Consider the following 25,604-nt stretch of genomic DNA (forward strand, 5'->3'; position numbering starts at 1 on the left):
AACCAAACAGATTATTGAAAAGGGGTCTGGGCGACATTTCTCACAAATATCAAGCTAATTAATTGATAGGCTAAATGATCAATGCAAAATAAATTTGTTTTGACTTATACTAACTTTCATGTGTATTGGTTCAGGCGATACAATGTTCGATTAAACCTTTGTTTTCAAAAAATCTTAAAGAAACATTTTGAATTCTTGAATAGCACCCCGTCTTTTTTAATAAAGGGACTTGCACTCTGAAGCCACCGGGTTGCATTGCCGTAATGCTGATAATGCAAACGATGATCCAAATGAGGGACGGCTAGCTTGACTTTGTTGTTCCTTGTGGAGAATGGACTCACCACTGTAGTTTTGCAGGTTAGCAAGTTCGCACCGTTTAATGTTATGCTAACTCTGATGCAGGTCGGGGTTTCAGTAGCAAAATTAGTGGTGTTTCCTCCACCTCCACAACATTGACGTCTTTTTACACTACTTACAGTGGATGGTGCTGGCGGGAAAAAAACTTCTAATATGCCTCCTCTTCGGATGTTTTATTTCTGTCGGGGCTGTGTGAGTGTGCATCTGTATGGGGGGGTGATTCAAGTCATCAGCCAATCAAACTTGCGTTTGAGGGGGAAAAATTGGACCAGCACGTTCAGCAAGTGGAAAGAAATAAATGTAAGTCTGAACATAATGAAAATAATTCATTTAATAATGGTAGGGTCTATTCTATCCTTACAAAATATAAAGACAATGAATATATAACAGAACTCATTATATAATGTATATAAGGTTGCTTTAAAAGTTGGTGGGGACAATTTAAGCATCCTGAAAAGTTGGTAGTGTTATGTCACTACCGTCCCTATGCAAACCTACGCCCTTGATTGTAATTATTCTATTACCGTACTCACAACTATTCCACTGACGTGTACTATTATTTATTTACTACATATTTCAATGTTATGATAGTGAATAATGCTTTTTATAATGTTTGCCCTAATCAAATGATTGATTTTACTCTTTTTTTGTATTGATTGTGCTTGAGTTTTCCCCTAAAAATGACTTAATACATGTGACTTTATTTTTCAGTGTCTCAGCATCAATTGAGTTGAAATGTTCCGACCCAGAGCTTTTTCACGGTAGGCACTGGACTAAAGACCTCCCTTTTGGGCCAGGCAGGACGTCGCCCCCCCCCCCCCCCCCCATCTGTCACTCGGCGTGGAGCCATCAGCGCTCGTCCTCGCTCGGCGTGGGAAATTGAGCGTGTGAACGCACCGTGGACAACAAAGATGTTTTAGAGGAAGAGTTCTCAGTCAAATCTATGCTTCATACTGTTCTTTTGGCTTTATCAAAAGTGCTTTTATTTTGAAAGGGATTAGGGAGTACTATCAATTTCAACACAGTCTGATGTTTACAGTGGATTTTGGAAAAAAAAGTCTACACACCCTACTTCAGGTGGCCTATGTATAAACTGTCAAATTCGCAGCCAGGGGCTAGATCGGGCCTAGCATGTCATGTTTTTTGCGAAAATAATATTTGAATTCCTTTTTGTATAATCGTCAATGAAAGATTGCAGACTAGATAAATAAGAGAAAACAAAAAAACAAAATTCCTTTAAAAAAAATAATAAAAATAAAAATAAACAGAATATTTACTGTTTTTGCTTTAAATAGAAAAACAAAATAATGAAAAATATAATTAAAAAATAATAACAATGATAAGATGAAAAAAAGAGTATACTTTTTTCCTTTTTTAAATTAAAAATAAAATACTATGAAAAGACATAATAAAAATAGGGCATATAGGACTTTTTCACTTTTTTCAATTAAAAAAAGGCAAAAAAATATATATATGTATATATATATAACCAATTTATATTAAAATGCATTAGAAATGTAAAAAAAAAATGATAAGAGAATACTTTGGTCTTTTTAAATAAAAACAATATAATAATAAAAAATAATATATAATAACAAAAAAAGAAGAATTCCCCTCTTTTTTTTTTAAATTAAAAAATGTGAATGAACACAAAAAAACAAAAAAATTAAAACAATACAAGCCAAAATTTACTACTAAGATTAAAAAATGAAAGATATGCAAAACGTTTAGGTCAACATTGTCTTTAAACGGTTCATCGACCTTCAAAATAGTTGATGTATTTGATTAGTTGTCAATACGTGGATTAATGACCACAGCCCTAGTTGGCAAATGTACTCAACGTCCCGCTGAAGGGCACCATAAAGTTTCACACCGCTGGTGCAATTTCATTGAAAAGAACAAGTTTATTTAAGACAGGAACATAAAATGTAGCCGTGAGGTTGCATAAATGTGCACACCTCGGTAACTAGGGAGCAGTATGAAGGAACTTGGAAAAAGAAGCCAATTTTAAAACCCCCTCGTCCCTACTTGTGCAGCGTGCTATCTACTGTAGCATGACACCAAGCTTGAGAAGTTGGATTAAGAGCCTCATTTCCTCACGCCATCAATCAACGTGCGTTCAGCTCCAAGGAACAAGAAGCTGATTGGACAGGAAATGAAAGGACGGAGGAGTGCATGTGTGTGCGTGTATTTACTGGACTAAGAAAACAGTATTTACCCAGGAGAGACCCCCGAGCGGCACCATCTTGTTTACCGGAGCCTCCTAATGTATGACAGGAAGTCAACAAGTCAACACGCCATTGTAGCAAAACACGTGTAGTGCATGTCTTCATTGTGACTCATGTGATATTCATTGAGAAATTAAGGACTGAATATCTGAAATGAGCTAGGACAACAACAATAAAAATAATGTTAATGGAATAATTGAAACACAAAGGGAAATGTAAAAGAATAAATAGTTGTAAATGTATAGAAGAGAAATTGGCAAACAAAAAAAATATTATTGAAAACAATACATAAAAAGAAAAAATACATTTGTTGATGAAAGTTAGGAGATTGATCAAAATTAAGATTTTTTTTCCCATCCATCAGTCTATTCGTTAAACCAAAGTTAACAGGAATATTTTACAAATATAATAGTTTTTCAACATGATTTTGTTATTATAAAGACATCTATCATAGACTTCATAATGATATTGACGGGACACGGGGACGATTAATGGGGGCCTGCATTGTTGGCGTGACCGAGTGAAATCACAGACAAAGAGTTTTTCACGTTGAAAATTCTTGTGAATAAATGCTTAAATCCCTGAATTATTTATAGATATGGACGTAAAACCGTCTCAATTCTTGGTTAAAAACAAAAAACAAAACAAAACGTGCAAGTAGCATTTATTTTACGTAAATATGTCGAAGTATGATGCTAATCTGTTAGTCAATGTGGCCGCCTTATGTTCACAGAGGTTTTCCGGTGAAAATTCCTGTAAATAAATGTTTGAATCCCTGAATTCTTTATAGATATGGATGTATAACAGTCTCGAATCTTTATTAATAGAGCAAAAAAATGGGCAGTTAGCATTTATTTTACGTAAATATGTCGAAGTACGATGCTAGTCTGTTAGTCAATGTGGCGGCTGCCTTATGTAAACAATAGCTTTTCAGCGAAAATTCTTGTGAATAAATGCTTCAATCCCTGAATTCTTTATAGATATGGACGTAACACAGTCTCGATTCTTTATTAATAGAGAAAAAAAAAAAAAAAAAAACAGGCAAGTAGAATTTATTTTACGTAAATATGTCGAAGTACGATGCTAGTCTGTTAGTCAATGTGGCAGCCGCATTATGTAAAAAGAGCTTTTCCGGTGAAAATTCTTGTGAATAAATGCTTAAATCTCTGAATTCTTTATAGATATGGACGTAAAACAGTCTTGAATCTTATTTATTTTACGTAAATATGCAGAAGAATGATGCTAGTCTGTTAGACCATGTGGCGGCAGCCTTACAACAAAGAGCTTTTTACGTTGAAAATTCTTGTGAATAAATGCTTAAATCCCTGAACTCTTTACAGATATGGACGTATAACAGTCTTGATTCTTTGTTAAAAGAGCAAAAAAACAGGCAGTTAGCATTTATTTCACATAAATATGTTAAAGACTGCTGCTAGGCTGTTAGACAATGTGGCGGCAGCCTTACAACAGAGAGCTTTTTTTACGTTGAGAATTCTTGTGAAAAAACGAAAAATATAATAATTACCTTGAATCCTTGAACAAATCACTCCCGAGACAATCCTTCCTGTTTGTATGCGGTAAAGCTTTTGTACTTTTTCAACCTAAATCCGGCGTTGGATCGCTGCATGTGTCGCTGCGACCGACTGCGAATAACTGAAGCGGATTGTGGGATGGCCCCCTACTTGATGGCGTGGCGCAGTGAAGGTGGAATCTGACCCATCAATATTACTATGGAGTCTATGCATCTATCAATTAAATATCTTTAAGCTAAAAATATTTTAATACAGTCTATTAGCGTTTAAAGACCACATTTTGATCAAAACAAAATCACATTTTACAAAGAAACATTCAAGAAAATCAATTGATCAAACTAGTCTATTATCGATGGAAACTTTCAAATAATCATAATTTTACTATACTGTACCATGTACAATATTCCTGATTAGAAATATAAAACATTTTGATAGAGATAATACAGATACTCAGAAACATGTTCAGAAGTCCTTTCAAATATTAATTTAATACAATGTTAATTAAAAAAAATAAAAAAATAAAATACTAATGAGACCAGAAATGATTGTTATCTCTTATTGAGGTTTTTGAGTTACAGTAAATAAATAAATAAACTAAAAAGTGGTTTTATACTATAAACTACTATAAACAGAATTTCCCAAGTCCCAATACAATAACATCATCATCATCATTTAGAGATCTTATTTTCAGAAAATGGTAAAAAAAAAAACAACCTCCCCCCCCTTCTATAAATATAAAACAATAGGCTATAATGTATATAAAGGCTATAATAGTGTTTAAAATCATCCTGATTAAACTGTTGGTCAAATTCTTGCATAATCCCTGCGATGACCCACAGTTAAATATAGTAATCATGTTAGAGAGAACAGGGCTGGTTGTCACGATTTCAACACATCTTTGGGGCAAAAACTTCTCAGTCGTTTATGTAGCAAAAATTCTAAAACGCCTTCCAGAGTGGAAATCTTGAAAGCACTCCTACATGTCGTCGCCATTTAAACAGTTAATAACGTAAAAGTGAGTTTTGGGTGACAATTGACTTCCGTACTCCAGAAGTGTAGGTGGCGATTATGTTCCAAAATATTTGCCAGTGAAGGGGGTGAAGAATAGAGGTCGAACGATTTGGAATGTACAAATGCTAATGCCGATTTCAAAATTTTTTTTTAGCCGATTGCCGATATCCAAAGCCGATTTGTAAGCCGATATTTGAGGCCGATATTTTGTTTTAAAGCATGTAGATTATGAAATAAAAAAAAAAAAAATAAAAATGCTTCAACAGCTTCAAATTTACAATGATAACCAGTGACTTAAAGAATTAATTAGGTCTAATGCTACCAAACCAACGAACACAACACTTATTTTTATGATTATGCACACTCGGCAAGAACAGTACATTATTTTCAGATAATTAAACCCACCAGGGCGTCACGACAAGATGTAAACAAGTGAGAGTTTCAGAGGATACTCGCCATGCTAAAGCTAATGCTAAAACGGATGCTACGCTAACACTACAAGTTACAGTGTATCACAAAAGTGAGTACACCACTCGCATTTCTGCAGATATTTAAGTATATCTTTTCATGGAACAACACTGACAAAATGACACTTTCACACAATGAAAAGTAGTCTGTGTGCAGCTTATATAATATAGTTCATTTATTTTCTCTCAAAATAACGCAAAATATAGTCATTAATATCTAAACCCCTTGCAACAAAAGTGAATACACCCCTTAGAAACTACGTACATCCCTAAATGTCCAAATTGAGTACTGCTTGTTATTTTCCTTCCAAAGTGTCATGTGACTTGTTACATGAGTGCTGTCAGCATTGCTGCAGAGATTGAAGACGTGGGGGGGCCAGGCTGTTAGTGCTCAGACCATACATCAAATTGGTGTTCATGGCTGTCACCCCAGGAGGAATCCTCTTCTGAAGACGGTCCACAAGAAAGCCCGCCCGTCTCATCAGACCATAGGACATGGTTCCAGTAATCCATGTGCTATGTTGACATGTCCTCAGCAAACTGTTTGCGGGCTTTCTTGTGTACAGTCTTCAGAAGAGACTTCCTCCTGTGAATTTAACTGAGTTTCATTTCATATTCCGACATGAAAATCAACAGCAAAAGGCAAAATTATTTGTAGTAAATCTAAAATCTGGAAGGAATTTGAACAAGAATTAACTTAGGGGCAGTTTATATGGCGACTCTGCTACACAAAGACGCAATGACTGAGTAGCGGACTCGCCTCGCGTGCATATGGTGTCGGCAAAGACGGAAGGGGAAAACAAAAAATTCATAAACCTGCCTCCAAAGTGGAAGAAGCCGATTGCGGGGGATTGAGGGAGCTTCCTCGGCATGCATATCAAGGGCTCCTGCGGCGCGAGATCGCGCCGTTAACGTCAGCACTCGTACATGTCACATTGGGCGTGCGCAGCGGTGCTACTAAACATTAAAAACAGCAAATATGGTGGAATGTCAGCTTTAATTTACTGTTTTAATAATATTTTTGTATAAATATGTTGAATGTTTCAATTTTTGTACCTTTTTGAACAAAAGAAAAATGACATTGCTTCGAGTGGGCGGGCATATTTTTTTCCGGGCTGAGGGAGCTTGGTGGGGTCAAAGTGCGTCATTCTCTGTTGCCCTGTAAATCTGCACTGCCCCCTAGGGCCTGGCATGAATACTACATCATTTTCATGCGGAATTGGGACATTGTTGAAATGGAGATGCAAATGCAAATGCAGATTTGAAATTTTTCGTATTCGTGGAGAGTCACCATGTAAATGTAGATGCTAGCTTGCTAAGTTTTTAATTCGTTAAAAAAATGGCTTTATTATGAAATTCCGAACGATTCGGTGAATAAACCCGTGAAACTCGTGTGGTTCCGTACCTTTAACAATGTTAAGAACTAAAGATGTCCCGATCGATCGGGTCCGATCACGTCATTTTCAAAGTATCGGAATCGGCCAAAAAATATCGGACATGACTTAAAAATTTTTTTTTTTTTTTTTTTTTAATTAAATCGTTTTTTAATTGTATTTAACGTTACAAACAAAATGTCTTACACTCATCCAGAGTCTTTAGTTTTGGCTTAAAGTAGGGCTATGAAATTAATCGCGTTAACAGCGGTAATTAATTTTTTGAAAATTAATCACGTTAAAATACTCACGCATTGTCGTGTTCAATCTATAATGGCACAGTTTTACCTACATATAGAGCTAAAAGGCATCGTAAAATGAGTAGAGTGAATTTTGGTAGTCTTTGGAGCCTTTTTTTAATTGGCTAAAGCCTTACAACAATTAGAAATATCGTGGGAAGCAATGTGGAGAAGCAACGAAGTAGATGATCTTTTTCTTAACACCCTATGTTATTTCCCAACGCAGAGAAGAGATATCAATTGGTGCCACTACGCACAGTCATGGTTGCACTTCCCATCATGAATTTGGGCAGAACAGTTAAATGGCTACAGTATCATTTACTGAAAGCTCAACAAATACACTACATGGCAATATTTAGTCACAATATACAAAGTCACATTTATCCTTTAAGAATTACAAGTCTTTCTATCTGTGGATCCCTCTAACAGAAAGAATGTTAATAATGTAAATGCCATCTTGAGGATTTATTGTCATAATAAACAAATACAGTATTTATATTCATTTTTTTTCTTAATGCATTGCTAAAATGTATATGATCGGGAAAAATTATCGGGAATGATTAGAATTGAATCGGGAGCAAAAAAAAAAGCAATCAGATCGGGAAATATCGGGATCGGCAGATACTCAAACTAAAACGATCAGGATCGGATCGGGAGAAAAAAAACATGATCGGAACAACCCTATTAAGAACCACTGAGCTAGATTTATTCTATTTATTTTCATAAGATATTGCGCAACTCCACACTCTAGTGGCAGAGTTATAGCAAGCGAGGCAACCAACCCTGTTCTATCCTACATTAGAGGTTAGCGACGTGCTCACGAGGTGAACAAAGTGACAGGAAGTGAACAGTAGGCACAGGAAGTGGAGAGTTTTTGAAACTGACCGTCTTGCTGGCCGACATGGAACCGAGCGTCCCGATTCCGTTGGCGTCCGTCACCACCATGGCCGACGGGAAACGCGACGGATGCGAGTATTGCGGAGGCTCCTGCTTGTGAGGATAAACTGCGGGGAGACAAAAAGTTGGATTGTAGATTCTGGAACAAGAAAAATCACTTTGGGGCGTTTTGTTACTGACTGTGCGAGTGTGTAACGGCGGCCATGAAGGGCTGCTGGCTCATGTGAGCAGGCGACTGTTGCACCAGACTCTGCTGGTGAGGACTGTGAAGCTGCTGCGAGAACTGGACTGGCTGCAGCGCCGCTAGGCTGCCCGCCACACTGTTGATCACCGGCACTGACTGAGATTGCGACGTGTTCAAACCTGAAGGCCAAAGAGAAAGTGTGAAAGTAGTGCTTGGAAATAGAGTTAAGGCTTCGAAAGGTCTTACTTTGTGCGATGGCCATGACCCCAGAAAGCGGCATGATGAGGTTTTGCGTCTGCTGGTGGCTGTGATGTGAACTGTGGATGTTGGTCAGCGTGCTGACTGGAGGAAGGCCGCCTCCCGAACCTGAAATCTGAAAGCACACATGAATGGTCAATTTCACCAAAAGATCAAAGGAAAAGTTGCTACGCTAGCAAAAGTACCTAAAACAGTCCACAAGGTAACAAGAAAATGCTATTTCATGTCACATCCATACGCAGAAATTAAAGGGCGGGCCAGATGGGGTTATAGCCCCCCCCACCCGGTGGCCAAAAATGTCATTGCATGTAATTGACTTTCCAATATATGAATCTTAGAATTAAAACTTTGCCGTTAAAATCTTATCTTAGTAAAATCTTAGTCCATAAAAGTTTTACAGCAATAAATCAACAAAAATGAATCAAATGAAAAAAAAAAAAAAACAGTTTTAAAATGGGTCAAAATTATTTTCAAACATAACATCTGACTAGCACCTTAGTGACCTGAGGACAGAAGAGGCGAAATGGATATACGTAATTTTTTCAAACCTTAACTTTCAAAAGCGACAACAACTACTGAACGAGAACCAAGGATTGAAGCTGTGGGCCATGAAAAGCCGGAGAGCACCGCCAAAATCGTCAATTGTACAACAGAGTCACCACTAGACGTACCATATTCAATGGATGACGACCTTAGCCAAAAGCATAACTGTCCCAAGCAGCCTGATTTAGAATTCCCTTCAAAAATGATAGGAAACAAAAAAAAAACGCTCATTTTCAATGTATTACTATAAATGTTCCTGGCTGGAATATTCAGTCAAAAAGGATGCAGCTTCTACTTCTACACTTGGCAAGACAGAAAAACACACACACACAGCTGGGATGCCAGTGTGTACGAGCATGGGCTAAGCTACTACATAAGTATATACCTTGCTAAGTTAATTTTATTGCTGACCCTGCGTTTCGGGGTCATCAACATTTTTGCCCCTCCCTGCCACAAAAGTCAAACTCCGCCGATGGTCACTTCCTGTAGACTTTTTGTCACTTCGTATTCTTTTTCGGGCATTTACGGGTCACTTCCTTCTTAACTCATTGGCTGCCATTGAGGACACTAGACGTCCAATCCATTTTGACTTTGAGGGGGGAATGAACAAATGTTCATGGCACTGGGGGGGCAGTTTACATGGCGACTCTGCGACACAAAGACGCAATGACTGAGTTGCGGACTCGCCTCGCGTGCATATGGTGTCGGCGAAGACGGAAGGCGAAGACGCAAAATTCTGAATCCTGCCTCGAAAGTGGAAGAATTCGATTGCAGGGGAATAAGGGGGGCTTGCTTCACATGCATATCAAAGGCTACTACCGCGCCGGACCCTCGACGATAACGTCAGCACTCGTACACGTCACATTGGGCGTGTGCAGCGGTGCTATTTAACATCAAAAACTGCAAATGGCGGAACGCCAGCTTTAATTTACTGTTTTAATAATATTTTTACATTTAAATATGTTGAATCTTTCCATTTTTGTGCCTTTTGGAGCAAAAGGAAAATGCCACTGCTTCGAATGGGCGGGCATGTTTTCTTCCGGGCTGAGGAGCCCCGTGGGGTCAAAGTGCATCATTCGCTGTCACCTTGTAAATCTGCACTGCCCCCTAGGGCCTGGCATGAATACTACATCGTTTTCATGAGGAATTGCGACATTGTTCGAATGGAAACGAAACCATGTAGATGCACATTTGAAATTTTTCGTCTTCTCGGAGAGTCACCATGTTACGCAGCCCCTAAGGTGACATGGAAGAAGGAAAAAGAAAACAGAGAGGAAAATAAAAAAGTTGACGTTAAAAAAAAAAAAAAGTGCCCCTAAAGGGACATGAAAGATTTTTTTCTGTCAAAGCAAAAAAAAAAAAAAAAAAAAAAATGCCCCGGAAAAAAAAAGACCCGGAAGTAAAAAAGAAAAGTTGAGGTTGAAGCAAATGATTTTTTTTTTTTTTTTTTTACGTCGAAGCAAAAAAAAAAAAAAAAAAACCCACAACTTTGAAAAAAAAAGTTAACATCAAAGCAAAAAAAAAAAAATGTTGGAAGATAGTTGTGCCTCCAGGTCAGTTTGAGTTTTGGAAAGCGAATGAAGTCAACAAGGACCGCCAAATCACAGAATGTTTTCCGACGAAAATGTCCGGTTGAGTTTAAAACTCACTTCAAATGTCTTCTGCTTATTTGGAAACCGTGCTTAATATCAAGAATTGATCTTATGTCATCATATTTTAGGCCTATTCCAAAGTAAAACTCAATTAACTTGTGGTAAATGGTGTTATATAGCGCTTTTCCACAGGTGATCCCGCCCTATTGTTGCCATTGTTTACCTGCAAAACGCACGTATAAAATAGTGGAATTATGTGTTTTTTCATTTTTTTTTTCAGGGCAATTATTATTTTTTTTCCCTTTCGTGTTTTTTTTTTTTCCCGGGCATTTTTTTTTTTGTTTTTGCTTCAACCTCAACTTTTCTTTTTTACTTCCGGGTCTTTTCTTTTTTTCTTTCCGGGGCATTTTTTTTTTTTTTGCTCAGACCTTTTTTTTTTTAATTTCGTGTTTTTTTTTTTTTTTTTTTTTTTGCTTTGACAGAAAAAAATCTTTCGTGTCCCATTAGGGGCACAATTTTTTTTTTTTGTTAACGTCAACTTTTTTTTTTCTTCTTCCATGTCACCTTAGGGGCTCCATACCATGTAAACGGCCCCTGGAAGATGAGCATTCGCAGTCAGTCATTTGATGTTTATCGTCTTCAATGGTGGGCAATTTTAGACCACTTCTTTACTAATTTTTGAGTACTTACAGATAATTTCCTGAAGTTTTTGGGTTACTTAAATAAATTAGCCATGTTTGAGCTTGGTCTTTTTGTATAGTAAGCCTGTTCATAGCTACAAGTAGGCTCTAGATATAACAGCTTACCTTTTCTGTTGTAAAGAAACAACCTTAGTAAGGGGGAAGTGTAAATACATCAATAGAATTAAGATTTGTTATTATTGAAAACATTAAAAGTGTTCGATGGCTGTCACTGAGTAGCATTTGCGATCGCTACACAAAAATATTAATATAAATGACCCCCAAGAACGGTCAGAGACGTAAGACAAACAGAGGATATAATACATGAGAAAGACAGGGCATATCGTGGTAAAAGGATAGCTTGCTGAAACAGGAGAATATCATTGTCAGTGGCGTAAGGCAATGCACACAAGAAAAAGGCGTCGATAAAAAAGCTACCACTGGATAAAGTCGTCTCTTTTCCCCATCTTTTTCAGCCCTCGACACTCAAGCCGACTCTTTAACTGAACATTTGCATGTTCTTCCACATCTTTACCAGTGAATTTGGCACCAGGGACATCATTTTCGGACAGAATTGGTAGGTTTAGCTCAGTAAACACCTTGTTCGTACACTATTTATATGCATCTAGCATGAGGGACAAATGCGAGCTTGCCACCCCCCCCCCCCCCCCCCCCGCCCTCAGCAACAGTTGCTAACGTCATGAATAGTAAGGAGCAAAAGTGACGTGTTGTGGTACGCTATTGAAAATGAATGGGGCCGTTAGAAATAAATGGGGATGTTTTTGTCAAATTTGAGTCGTTTTTTGGCAAAAACTGTAAACAACTTTTGTGTGCCTTGATTTCCGGATTTTAAAAAAATGTGTATAATGTATATTATGTGAAATGGATTTTTGAAAAATGTAGGATGAGAGTATATTTTGAAATTTGAAAATTTCAATGTTTTTGCCGTTGAAAACGAATGAGGCTTTTTTTTGTCGAAAAACCTGTTTTTGCTACAGCCGTAAATTGGCAAAATCCAAAGAAATACCATTTCAAGTGAATTTTAGGGACATTTCGAAGTTGGAATGGTGAAAATCAGTCAAAGTGTGTGAGCTGTTCCAAAAAAGTGGACAGGGGAAAAAAATATATGTAGGGAGCTTTGTTTTGCAAAACATTTAAAGCCAAATCTAAAATAATAATAATATTTTTAATTTTTTTATATGACCAAAAACATTCATTTATCCTATAAAGAGTCAACGGTCTTAAGTGTAAACTCTTTACCAACTTTCCACTGTAGTTACCATTGTCCCTGAGAGAGTTATTGCTAATTAGAAAATGTCCTGGAAGAAAAATGCTAAAGTATGTAAAAGGTAAAACAAAACAAAAAACAACCAAAAAAAATGTGGCATTCAGATGTCAGTGGAGGTTAAGTGCAGGTATCCTTAATGTTGTCTCCACTGAATGTACATGTTGACTTCTGTTGACTGTTCAAATTCTTTCATAGAAGGGTGTGTATTTATGTAGGTACCACACACTCATGTAATCAAACACTGATAAGGAACAAAAGGTGGTTTGGAAAAAAAGTCAAGCTAAAAATATCTGCCTTTTTTTTGGTCCTCCAGCATATTTTTCCCCCTCTTTCAAGCTCAGAAAGGAGATGAACAATTTAGATGCTAACTGCCTAAAAAAACAGCCCTAATATGGAATATATTGAAGCTAAGTTGCTAAAAATCCAGGTGGTTAAGATGACCAATTTAATTGAGCTTTACTTCAAATTTTGGACTCAACCACACAGATATTTGTGCATTACTTGCACATCGTCACCATTAAATTGTCTCGGGACGCACTAAAAACAAGCTGGTGCACACCAAATTGTTTCTGGTGCGCACCAGATTGTTTATTTTATTTCTGTCTATGTCCCTTTAGGGTCTCTTTAAAAAAAACTGTAAATATGTTCTGTTTAGTATCACTCCCAGTTATTATCTTTACAATTAATCAATATGAAATCACTCCTAACTCTCCCATTCTAAATACATTGGATGTCCGCCACCGACAATGGCAGCCAACGAGTTCATATGTCCTTTTAGTGTAGTTGCTGCGCCTTCCAGCCATTGTTGTTTTCATCAACAATGACAGTAAAGAAAATATACCGTTGAGGAACAATACTTCTCATGACGATGACGTGACGAGCTAAAAATGTGTCAGGGAAGACGAAAACACAACGAGATGAGCAGTGTGGTGAATCTTAAAAATAAATAAATAAGTACCGTATTAGCCCGAATATAAGACGGCTCTGATTATAAGCCGACCCCCTCTTTTTCAAGACTTAAGTTTGAAAAAAGACTTTACAGTACATCTGAAACAAATAATTATAACAATATTTTTGAGAGAAAAAGCATGTTATTTTGCCTCATTCAAATCTTAATATCTGAACATTTAAATATTAGGGCTGTCAAAATTATCGCGTTAACGGGCGTTAATTTTTTAAATTAATCACGTTAAAATATTTGACGCAATTAACGCACTCCCCCAGCTCAGACAGATTTAAATGACAGTACAGTCAACTGCTTGTTAATTGTGTTTTATGGAGTTTTGCCGCCCTCTGCTGGCGCTTGGGTGCGATTGATTTTATCGGCTTCAGCACCCATGAGCAATGTGTAAGTAATTACTGACATCAACGATGGCGGGCTACTAGTTTATTTTTTGATTGAAAATTTTACAAATTTTATTAAAACTAAAACATTAAGAGGGGTTTTTAATAGGCACTAGGGAGATGAGTGCCAGTTTTCTTCTGACGAGACGAGAACAAGATGAAAATGCGCCATAGTTTGCGTCATATGTTCACAATGTGTAATATTTTCTTATTGTACGTGTTTTCAGCCTACTTCGTAGCAGTGTTTGGTTGTGTCACTCATGTGACATGCCCCTCCTCCCCGCTCCACACACACTCACCGGTGTCCTCTCCAGGCTACAGGCTTGCTTGTTTTGAAATGAACGGTAATATCTTATTCTATCTATAATATATATACTAGGGTTGTTCCGATCATGTTTTTTTGCACCCGATCCGATCGTTTTAGTTTGAGTATCTGCCGATCCCGATATTTCCCGATCCGATTGCTTTTTTTTTGCTCCCGATTCAATTCCAATCATTTCCAATAATTTTTCCCGATCATATACATTTTGGCAATGCATTAAGAAAAAAATGAATAAAACTCGGACAAATATATACATTCAACATACAGTACATGAGTACTGTATTTGTTTATTATGACAATAAATTAGAGCTGAAACGAATACTCGAGCAACTCGAGTAACTCGAGTTTAAAAACTGATCCGAGTAATTTTATTCACCTCGAGTAATCGTTTATTTTGACAGCTCTAAGCATCACGTTTTGCTCGGACTACTTTTAATGCGGGACAACGCGCTGATGTCACGTGCGTAGAGGAAGAAGCAAAAAAAAAAAAAACTTACTGCAGCCGACAACCGCTACAAACGATGCCGACGTTGCTAAATACTAGCCCATACGTACGTTAGTTGCAGCTAGCGTCTGATGAGTCTCATAGAGATCACATGTATGTTGAACTAGATGAACATGACAGACTAGGCCGCGTCTGGGCAGCGTTAGCAAACAGCTGCCATCTTAAAGCAGTAGAGCGCTAAGCGCTAATAAAGAGCGCTAAGCGCTAATATATAAGATTAACGTTACTGTCACTACTAGCTCATCTTAAGTTAGCCCTGCGGAGGGCTAGGTTTCAATTAATTAAGACCACATTCGATGCGTGGCTAACGTGTCTTACATACAGGCTTTAACATAACATAGCGTTGTGGAGTGATGAGGGTGTCAAATAAAAACTCAATAATGCTAACTATCGATTTTAGCTCAGTAGTCATTGCTGGATAAAACACCAAGTAGCACTAGTCCCTAATGTGCTCCAATACAGCCTGTATCATACATTTATTTTGAACAGTGCAAAAACTCAAAATCCTATCAGGACTTACAGTTTAGACTAACTTAAAACTTAACTAGAACTTAAAAATGGCTTGACACAAATAGAAATTCAATTGAAAAACGTGGGGAAAAATCCTAACTTTTAAGTGATGTGTGTTATCAAGCGTAAAGGCATGTTTAGGCGTATATATATATATATATATATATATATATATATATATATATATATATATATATATATATTTTTTTTTTTTTTTTTTAAATAAGATCTAAAGGTTTTTTGAGTGACAGCAGTGAATTAGTCTTTTTTTTAAAATTCTAGTTACATCTGAGATGCAATTGTTGGCTGTTTTCAACAATATACTGGACTGTCTCAGAAAATTAGAATACACAATATTCTAATTTTCTGAGACAGTCCTGTACATTAATCCACCATTTAAAGCAGGGGTGTCCAAACTTTTTGCAAAGGGGACCAGATTTGGCGTGGTAAAAATGTGGGGGGCCGACCTTGGCTGATGTCCTTTACATAGAACAATATACAGGACTGTCTCAGAAAATCAGAATATTGTGTATTCTAATTTTCTGAGACAGTCCAGTACATAAAAAATAAAGACATTGATTGACTGAAAATGATAAAATGTCTTGTTTTCTCATGTATATCTATAATTGCGCTTCACCTAAAAATATATTTGTTTTATCCGATTACTCGATTAATCGATAGAATTTTCAGTCAATTACTCGATTACTAAAATATTCGATAGCTGCAGCCCTACAATAAATCCTCAAGATGGCATTTACATTGTTAACATTCTTTCTGTGAGAGGGATCCACGGATAGAAAGACTTGTGACTTTGTATATTGTGACTAAATATTGCCATCTAGTGTATTTGTTGAGCTTTCAGTAAATGATACTGTAGCCATGCCCCAATGCATGATGGGAAGTGGAACCATGACTGCGTAGTGCTACCAACTGATATATCTTCTCTGCATTAGGAAATAAAATAAGGTGTTAAGAAAAAGATCAGTTGCTACCTTGCTTCCCCACATTGCTTCCCATGATATTTCTAATCATAGGGAGAGGGATTGTAAGGCTTTAGCCAATTAAAATAAGCCTCCAAAGGCTGCCAAAATTCACTCTACTCATTTTACGCTGCCTTTTATCTCTCGATATAGGTAAAACGGCGCGATTACAGATTGAGCGCGACAATGCGTGAGTGGGTCGTGCATCGCATGCATTAATTGCGTTACATATTTTAACGTGATACATTTTTAAAAACCTTATTACCGCCGTTATCGGGATAAATTTGATAACCTACCTTAAGCCTAAACTAAAGACTGGATGAGTGTAACATATGTCTGTAACGTTTAATACAATTAGAAAACGATTTCATTAAAAAATATATACATATTAAAAAAAGGCATGGCCGATATTTTTTTGCCGATTCTGATACTTTGAAAATGACGTGATCGGACCCGATCGATCGGGGGATGCCGATCGATCGGGACATCTCTAATATATACTATAATTATTTCTTATCTTTGCAAGCGAGAATGTCCAATATTGCTTTAGCCTTTAACGGTCTGTGATGAGTGATGATCACACGCTAAAACTCGTAGTGTTAGCATAGTATTCACATTCGCGTCAGCATTAACTTAAACTTTAGCGTGGCGAGCGTCCTCTTAAACTCTCGGACAACTATTTTACGCGCGAAGTTCGCGGCGTCCAGGAGGGTATAATCAATTGAAAATAATGTACTTCTTTCCTCCAAAGTGTTTAATTTCATCACAAAGTTGGCATTGTCCTTGGAGAAGCTACAATGTATGTTTGTCCGTCAATGTCCATTCGGATTTATTTATTCATTTTTCGATGAAAAATTTTGAATTTCATAGACAAAAACAGTTTGTGTATTCGTCAACTAAAACTAGACTATTTCCTGCTGAGTTTTCATCAATGAAAACTAGATGAAGACAAACATATTTTGAAACGACTAAAACATGATTACGACAATCAAGTTTTTTTCGTGTAAAATATAAGACTGAGATGAAATTTTAAAATGGCTGCCAAAAACAACACTGCTTCTAACACTATTTCTTTGTCACAAAGCAAATATTGAAGCAGTGGAGAAACTTTGAGAAAAAAAAAACATAAACGGACACGTCATCTATCCACCGACACGGCGTTAAAATCGATGAGGACAGACTGTTTCTTTGTCCGGCAAGGGAGCGACACGGTGCTAAAATGCGGGGACGCCCTTATCTAATCTGAGGGTCGAGCTCACTCACCATTTTGGCGTCGGGTGACAGCAGGCTATGACTGGGGTCCAGGCCCCCCGGAGACACCTGCTGAAGAACCGACTGGCCGCCGGTCATGCCGCTGTGGTGACTTATGCCGGTGGACGACGTCACCTCGCCCGGGCCTTGACTGTATCGCACTGAAATATGCAACAAATCAAAGATGAGCACACATATTTATTGAAAAACAACAATTATTATACAACGAATGGAAAACTAAACAACAACATTGACTGACAGTGGACTGTTTGCCAATTCCGAGCGTCCCGCTGTGATATCAAAAGTCAACATTACCCAATTACAAGCAATGTCAAACACATTCTTATCCACACACAGACAATGTTTGCGCTCCAGATGTCCCTCTTCCTCTTCGTCCGTGACCCGTGCGTGACAGTAGGAACGCCCTACTTACCTTCCGACATAATACACACACCACAAAAGCAGTGGATGACCATGTACCATTGCCACTGACAGCAATACACGTCCAATCTATTTGAAGAGGAAGTTTGGCAGTCAATTCGTTCATTTGCTGCCAAGCCTCCACTTCAAATGAAAGTAAACGTATTTTTACAGCATATACTGTAATATAATATATATATATTAATACAGCATCCTGACGCTCTACACCGGACATGTCCAAATTCCGGCCCGGGGGCCAAATGTGGCCCGTGGTCAAATTTCATCCGGCCCCCAACCTTTATCCTAAAATCAATAACGTCTGGCCCGCACACAGACTTCATAAGTTGGTCAGCAGTACTGCTACCAGCATATGAAGTAGCTTACACACTAAATGCTACTCAGCATTTATCCACTAAAAGGCAGCAGCACTCTAAGCAACATTACTCCCAATTTTCTAAAATGATGACAATCAACAACAAAAAAAGAAAGTTGACTGTGACGGCCGACGCTTCAAGGATAGGTGGAAATTGGACTATTTCTTCACTAAAATACGCAACAACTGTGTCCGCCTCATCTGCAAAGAGACAGTCACTGTTTTTAAAGAGTTCAATGTGAGGCGATATTACCAAACAAGACACGCTGACATGTACGACAAGATTACAGGGAAGATATGTTGTGAGAAATTGAAGCAACTTGAAGCTAGTTTATTTCACAGTAGCATTTCACAAGAGCCCGAGAGTCGAAAGAGAAGCTAGTTGTGAGATAGTTGGAATTATTAATTAAATAATTAAATAATAATAAAAAAGCAAATGTGACGCACAGAATTTGCCTGGTACACCAGACTCAACGCTGTTCCAGCTATTGAGTCTGGCCACCATTCCCACGGATACAATTTCCAGGGCGGAGCAAGCCACAGCGAACAGACAGCGGAGTGGACCAATCAGCGACGGGCAGATGTGACGTTATTAACTGACGACGGAAGGACGAGGGACTTGCGCGCGGAAGTAAACATACGAAGAGAGCGGAGTTTATTCAACATGGCTAGCGCGAGACAGACTGTTGTCAATGACTCGTGTCGATGTGTTTTTAGTAATTTAAAACAGAATTTACCGCGGATTGGAACATGTTCTCGGTTATCCCGTTGACCATCTGTGTTGAGGAGACGACTTTCGGCGCGCAAGAGTGACGTTGCTCGTGAAGAACACGTCACGCAAATAAACGAATCTGATTTGTCGATTGATTTTGTACCTGCTCGAAAAGGCCGTTAATGGGATGGTTCCCAGACTATTTCTCTCAGTGTTTGAAAAATACAGGGAGAATAGTCTGGCAGAGCCAGGCAAGCACAGAATGGCTTGCTAAAATTTGCTTAAATATATTGTTCTTAGGGCTGTCAAACGATTAAAATTTTTTAATCGAGTTAATCACAGCTTAAAAATTAATTAATCGTAATTAATCGCAATTCAAACCATCTATAAAATATGCCATATTTTTCTATAAATTATTGTTGGAATGGAAAGACAAGACGGATATATACATTCAACATACTGTACATAAGTACTGTATTTGTTTATTATAACAATAAATCAACAAGATGGTATTAACATTATTAACATTCTGTTAAAGCGATCCATGGATAGAAAGACTTGTAGCTCTTAAAAGATAAATGTTAGTACAAGTCATAGAAATTTTATATTAAAAACCCTCTTAATGTTTTCGTTTTAATAACGTTTGTAAAATTTTCAATCAAAAAATAAACTAGTTGCTTGCCATTGTTGATGTCAATAATAATGATGGTGCTGAAGCCTGAAAGTGTTGAAACCCATAAAATCAGTCGCACCCAAGCGCCAGCAGAGGACGGAAAAACACCAAAAAACACAAGTAACAAGTGAAAATGACACTTTGCTGTCATTTGAATCTGTTTGAGCGGGGCATGTGCGTTAAATGCGTCAAATATTTTAACGTGATTCATTTTAAGAAAATAATTAACGCCCATTAACACGATGATTTTGACAGCCCTAATTGTTCTACGTAAAAAACGACAGCCAAGGTCGGCCCCCCAAATTTTTACGACACCAAATCTGGCCCCCTTTGCAAAAAGTTTGGACACCCCTGCTCTACACAAAGCGGAAAGAGGGAGGCCGAGGACTAGTGAGCATCAGAGCCACTATCCAGGAGGAAACTACATCCCTCCAAGAGTACATCATGAAATTGGCTCCCAGTGATGACCTGCTCGGTGAATGCCTCAGGCAACAGAAGCTCAGTAAGGAGGAGGACCCTGAGGCGATATCATGGAAGGACAAGCCCCTGCATGGTGTGTACCACCGACAAATGGAGGAGGTAGCTGACATGGGGAAAACATACCAGTTTATGGGAAAGGCCGGACTGAAGGACAGCACGGAGGCACTGATCATGGCAGCACAAGAACAGGCCCTAAACACAAGATCAATAGAGGCCGGGGTCTATCGCACCAGACAGGACCCCAGGTGCAGGCTATGCAAAGAGGCGCCTGAGATAGTCCAGTACATCACAGCAGGGTGTAAAATACTGGCAGGCAAGGCATACATGGAACGGCATAACCAGGTAGCAGGCGTACAGGAACATCTGTGCCGAGTACGGACAGGAGACCCGGAGTCAAGGTGGGCGACACCTCCATAGGTGGTCGAGAACAACCGAGCCAAGATCCTGTGGGACTTCCAGATCCAGACAGACAAACTGGTGATGGCCAACCAGCCTGACATAGTGGTGGTGGATAAACATCAGAAGACAGCAGTAGAGATAGTTGTAGCAATCCCGAGCGATAGCAACATCAGGAAAAAAGAAGACAGAAAGCTGGAGAAATATCAAGGGTTAAGGGAAGAGTTGGGGAAAATATGGGGAGTGAAGGCAAGAGTGGCCAGTAGTGATCGGGACACTGGGGGCAGTAACCCCCAAGCTGGGTGCATGGCTCCAACAGATACCAGGGACAACGACCGACATCGCCGTTCAGAAGAGCGCAATCCTAGGGACAGCGAAGATCCTACGCAGAACCCTCAAGCTCCCAGGCCTCTGGTAGAGGACCTGAGCTTGAGAGGAGAGACCATACCGCCGATTAAAAAAAAAAAAAATATATATATATATATATATATATATATGCACATTAGAGCTGTCAAAATTATCGCGTTAACGGGCGGTAATTATTTTTTTAAATTAATCACGTTAAAATATTTGACGCAATTAACGCACATGCCCCGCTCAGACAGATTTAAATGATAGTACAGTTAAATGCCCACATGTTAATTGTGTTTTATGGAGTTTTGCTGCCCTCTGCTGGCGCTTGGGTGCGACTGATTTTATAGGCTTCAGCACCCATGAGCATTGTGTAAGTATCTATTGACATCAACAATGGCGGGCAACTAGTTTATTTTTTGAGTGAAATTTTTAACAAATTTTATTAAAACGAAAACATTAAGAGGGGTTTTAATATAAAATTTCTATAACTTGTACTAACATTTATCTTTTAAGAAGTACAAGTCTTTCTATTCATGGATCGCTTTAACAGAATTTTAATAATGTTAATGCCATCTTGTTGATTTATTGTTATAATAAACAAATACAGTACTTATATGCCGTATGTTGAATGCAGTGTTGTTAATAACGGCGTTACAATATAACGGCGTTACTAACGGCGTTATTTTTTTCAGTAGTGGGTAATCTAATTAATTACTTTTCTCATCTTGGCAACGCCGTTACCGTTACTGAGGACGGAAAGGCATGCGTTACTATGCGTTTGTTAGGGTTCGTGGATGGGAGAGGATCCCAAAGCAGACAACGGGACCGATAGGCTGTGGAAAACCAAATGTTTTGTTTATTGTTTGAGCGTTGCTGGCGAGATCCAGACCGACGAGAGGCAGGCAAAGCTCGGGGAGGAATCAGGCGTGGAGATCCGACAAGGGGCGTGCGTAAACAGGTCCTGGGACAAAAGCAAAAATCGTGAGCCGAGAGAGAAGACAAAAATGCAAGTAAGGCGGGATACAACTGACAGCAGGACTAGACGAGTTGATCTGGCGACGTGATGGTGCGTCCGCTGGTCTTTTATAGCTGGCTGATTGTAACTGCTCACAGCTGCGGCCGCTCCACCCGTCTGACGTAATTAGGAAGGAGGGGCAGAGGCCCTAACAGGACCCCCCCTCCCACGGGCGCCACCTGGCGACCGACGGAGAGAATCGGGATGGGCGCGGTGGAAATCCCGGATGAGGGCCCGAGACAGCACCCATCGGGATGGGACCCAAGAACGCTCCTCAGGACCATAGCCCTCCCAGTCCACGAGGTACTGAAGCCCCCTGCCGCGTCGGCGGACGTCCAACAGACGCCTCACTCGGTACGCAGGGCCCCCATCGACTGACAGAGGTGGAGGAGGGGGCGGAACAGGGGGGGACAAGGGACACGAGGAAACAGGTTTGACCTGGGAGACGTGGAATGTGGGATGGATGCGGAAATGCCGAGGGAGCTTGAGGCGTACAGCCGCGGGGTTCACCACCTTGATAATCTCATATGGGCCCACAAACCGGGGGGTGAGCTTAGCGGTACCCGACTTCACCGGCAGAGACTTTGACGCGAGCCAGACCTTCTGGCCCACGGTGTAGACCGGAGCTGGCGTGCGGCGGCGGTTGGACTGGGTGCAGGACTCTTGTGAGGCCCGTAGAAGCGCAGTGCGAGCCTGGTTCCAGACCTGGGAGCACCTGTCGACGTGAGCCTGGACTGAGGGCACGGCGATGTCCTGTTCCTGTGTGGGGAATAACGGGGGCTGGTAGCCAAGGGAGCAGAGGAACGGGGACATACCGGATGAGGAGTTCGGAAGGGAGTTGTGAGCGTACTCGATCCATGGCAATTGGTCGCTCCAGGAGGCAGGATCGGCTTGCGTGGTGCATCGGAGGGCAGCTTCTAGTTGTTGGTTGGTGCGCTCACACTGTCCATTCGTTTGTGGGTGATAGCCGGATGAAAGACTCACCTCAATGCCCAATGCTGAGCAAAAAGCCTTCCACACTTGGGAGGTGAATTGCGGTCCCCGGTCTGACACTATATCCGCTGGAATGCCATGCAGACGGAGGACGTTTTGTGTGAGGAGGTCAGCAGTCTCAGAGGCGGTAGGAAGCTTACGGAGAGGAATGAAGTGGGCTGCCTTGGAAAATCTATCCACCACTGTGAGGATTACCGTGTTGCCTTTGGACGGAGGGAGACCGGTTACAAAGTCCAGGGCGATATGCGACCAAGGGCGACTCGGGATGGGTAATGGCCGTAGGAGTCCAGCGCTGGGTCGGGTAGTCGTCTTGCTACGTGCGCAGACCGTGCATGCAAGGACAAACGATCGGGTGTCCGTCGCCAGGGTGGGCCACCAAAACCGCTGGCGTAGCACCGCCAGTGTTCTCCTAATGCCAGGATGACAAAACAAGCGCGATGAATGCGCCCAGTCCAGTACCTGGGGGCGAAGGTCTGGAGGCACAAAAAGGTTGGACTGGTCCCCCTCACGAGGGTCTGGGTGCGCTCTGTGCGCTTCTTTAACCTTAGCCTCGATTTCCCACTCCACCGAGGCGAGGAAGCAGGTTGGCGGGAGGATAGTCGGCGGTTCTTCTTGGGACTGGCTCTTTTGGAATTGCCGGGACAGGGCGTCTGGTTTTGTGTTCTTGGAACCTGGAATATAGGACAAGGTGAAATTGAACCGGGAAAAATACAAAGCCCACCGTGCTTGACGCGGGTTGAGGCGTTTAGCAGATTTTAGGTATTCTAGGTTTTTATGATCTGTGAGTACGACAAACGGTAACGATGCTCCCTCCAGGTGATGGCGCCACTCCTCCAGGGCCAGCTTCACAGCAAGGAGTTCCCGATCGCCGATGGTGTAGTTACGTTCGGCGGGGGACAGCCGACGGGAGAAAAAGGCGCAAGGATGCACCTTGCCGTCGGCTCCGCGCTGGGACAACACAGCACCCACTCCTACCTCAGAGGCGTCCACTTCCACGATGAATTGAAGCACTGGGTCAGGGTTGGCTAACACAGGAGTTGAGGAGAAACGGGTCTTGAGTTCTTGAAATGCCATACTGGCAGAGGGAGACCAGCGGAATGGCGTGGCTGTGGAAGTGAGGGCAGTGAGAGGAGCAGCAATCCGACTGTAGTTACGAATGAACCGACGATAATAATTTGCAAAGCCCAGGAAGCGCTGGAGCTGTTTTCGGTCTGTGGGAAGAGGCCAATCCTGGACCGCAGAGATCTTGGCTGGGTCCATGCGTAACATGCCTTTGCCGATGATGTAGCCGAGAAATGTGGTCTCGGGGACGTGGAATTCACATTTCTCTGCCTTAACGAAGAGCTTGTTCTCGAGTAGACGCTGGAGGACCTGGCGGACATGACGCTCGTGATCAAGTTGGGTGTTTGAGTAGACCAGGATGTCGTCTAGGTAGACTACCACGAACTGATTGATCATGTCACCGAGAACATCATTCACGAGGTTCTGGAAGATTGCGGGGGCATTCGTGAGACCAAATGGCATGACGAGGTATTCGTAGTGACCCAGGGGTGTGTTAAACGCGGTCTTCCACTCATCCCCCTCTCGAATGCGGACAAGGTGGTAGGCGCTGCGGAGATCAAGTTTGGAGAATATAGTGGCACCCTGGAGGGGTGTAAAAGCGGAATCGATGAGCGGGAGGGGATATTTATTCTTCACCGTGATATCGTTCAAGGACCGGTAATCGATGCAGGGACGTAAGCCGCCATCTTTTTTCGGCACGAAGAAGAACCCCGCGCCCACTGGGGAAGAGGATGGCCGTATAACACCAGTTGCCAGGGATTCCTTGATGTACTGTTCCATCGCCTCCCTCTCAGGTTGAGAAATGGAAAACAGGCGCCCCCTGGGGAGGGCTGCTCCTGGTAGGAGGTCGATAGCGCAGTCGTACGGGCGGTGTGGGGGGAGCGAAGCTGCGTGCTCCTTACTGAAGACCTGCCCGAGATCATGGTAACACTCAGGTACGGCGGAGAGGTCGGGCTGCTCAGCTTCCCGGACAGGGCAGGACGGCGTCAGGGAGGATTTGAGACAGTGAGCATGGCAATACGGGCTCCAGGCTGTTATTTTGGGGTGGGACCAGTCAATGGACGGATTGTGTCTTTTCAACCATGGCAGCCCGAGGACGAGGGGGGTGCGAGGGCTCTTGAAAACGAGGAAAGGGGTCACCTCCCGGTGATTACCCGATGTGAGGAGGTTGATGGCGTCCGTCTGACGAGTCACCTGGAACAGGACTCGGCCGTCCAAAGCGGTGGTTTGTAAAGGGGCCGAGAGAAGATGTGTCGCAAGCCCTAACTGATGGACCAGTTCTCCATCGATGAAGTTCTCATCTGAGCCACAGTCCACCAAGGCGGTGACTGTGCGTGACTGGCTCTTCCAGGAGAGGGTGGCTGGGAGTTGAAGTCGGCGACCTGGAATATTGTTCATGTGGCTCACGAGTAGCCCCTCTGCTACTGGTGAGTCTGTTGGCCTTCCCGGGCGTATTGGGCAATCGCGAAGGAAATGTCCCCCGGCTCCACAGTAGATGCATAATC

The 25,604-nt window shown here is 40.9% G+C and overlaps 1 protein-coding gene across 1 annotated transcript in view; it reads right to left on the reverse strand.

The window, feature by feature from the left end:
• The window catches only part of LOC130917841 (hepatocyte nuclear factor 1-beta-A-like), an 80,827-nt gene that overhangs the window by 12,339 nt on the left and 42,884 nt on the right, over nt 1-25,604 (reverse strand). The window contains exons 5-9 of the mRNA XM_057839576.1: nt 17,634-17,782; nt 8,595-8,721; nt 8,345-8,527; nt 8,153-8,271; nt 2,576-2,620 (exon numbers count right to left, since the gene is read on the reverse strand). Of these exons, the coding sequence (XP_057695559.1) occupies nt 2,576-2,620; nt 8,153-8,271; nt 8,345-8,527; nt 8,595-8,721; nt 17,634-17,782 (623 nt within the window). The remainder of the gene's footprint in view (nt 1-2,575; nt 2,621-8,152; nt 8,272-8,344; nt 8,528-8,594; nt 8,722-17,633; nt 17,783-25,604) is intronic.

This window comes from Corythoichthys intestinalis, chromosome 6, assembly GCF_030265065.1.
Source record: "Corythoichthys intestinalis isolate RoL2023-P3 chromosome 6, ASM3026506v1, whole genome shotgun sequence".
Taxonomy (NCBI): Eukaryota; Metazoa; Chordata; class Actinopteri; order Syngnathiformes; family Syngnathidae; genus Corythoichthys; species Corythoichthys intestinalis.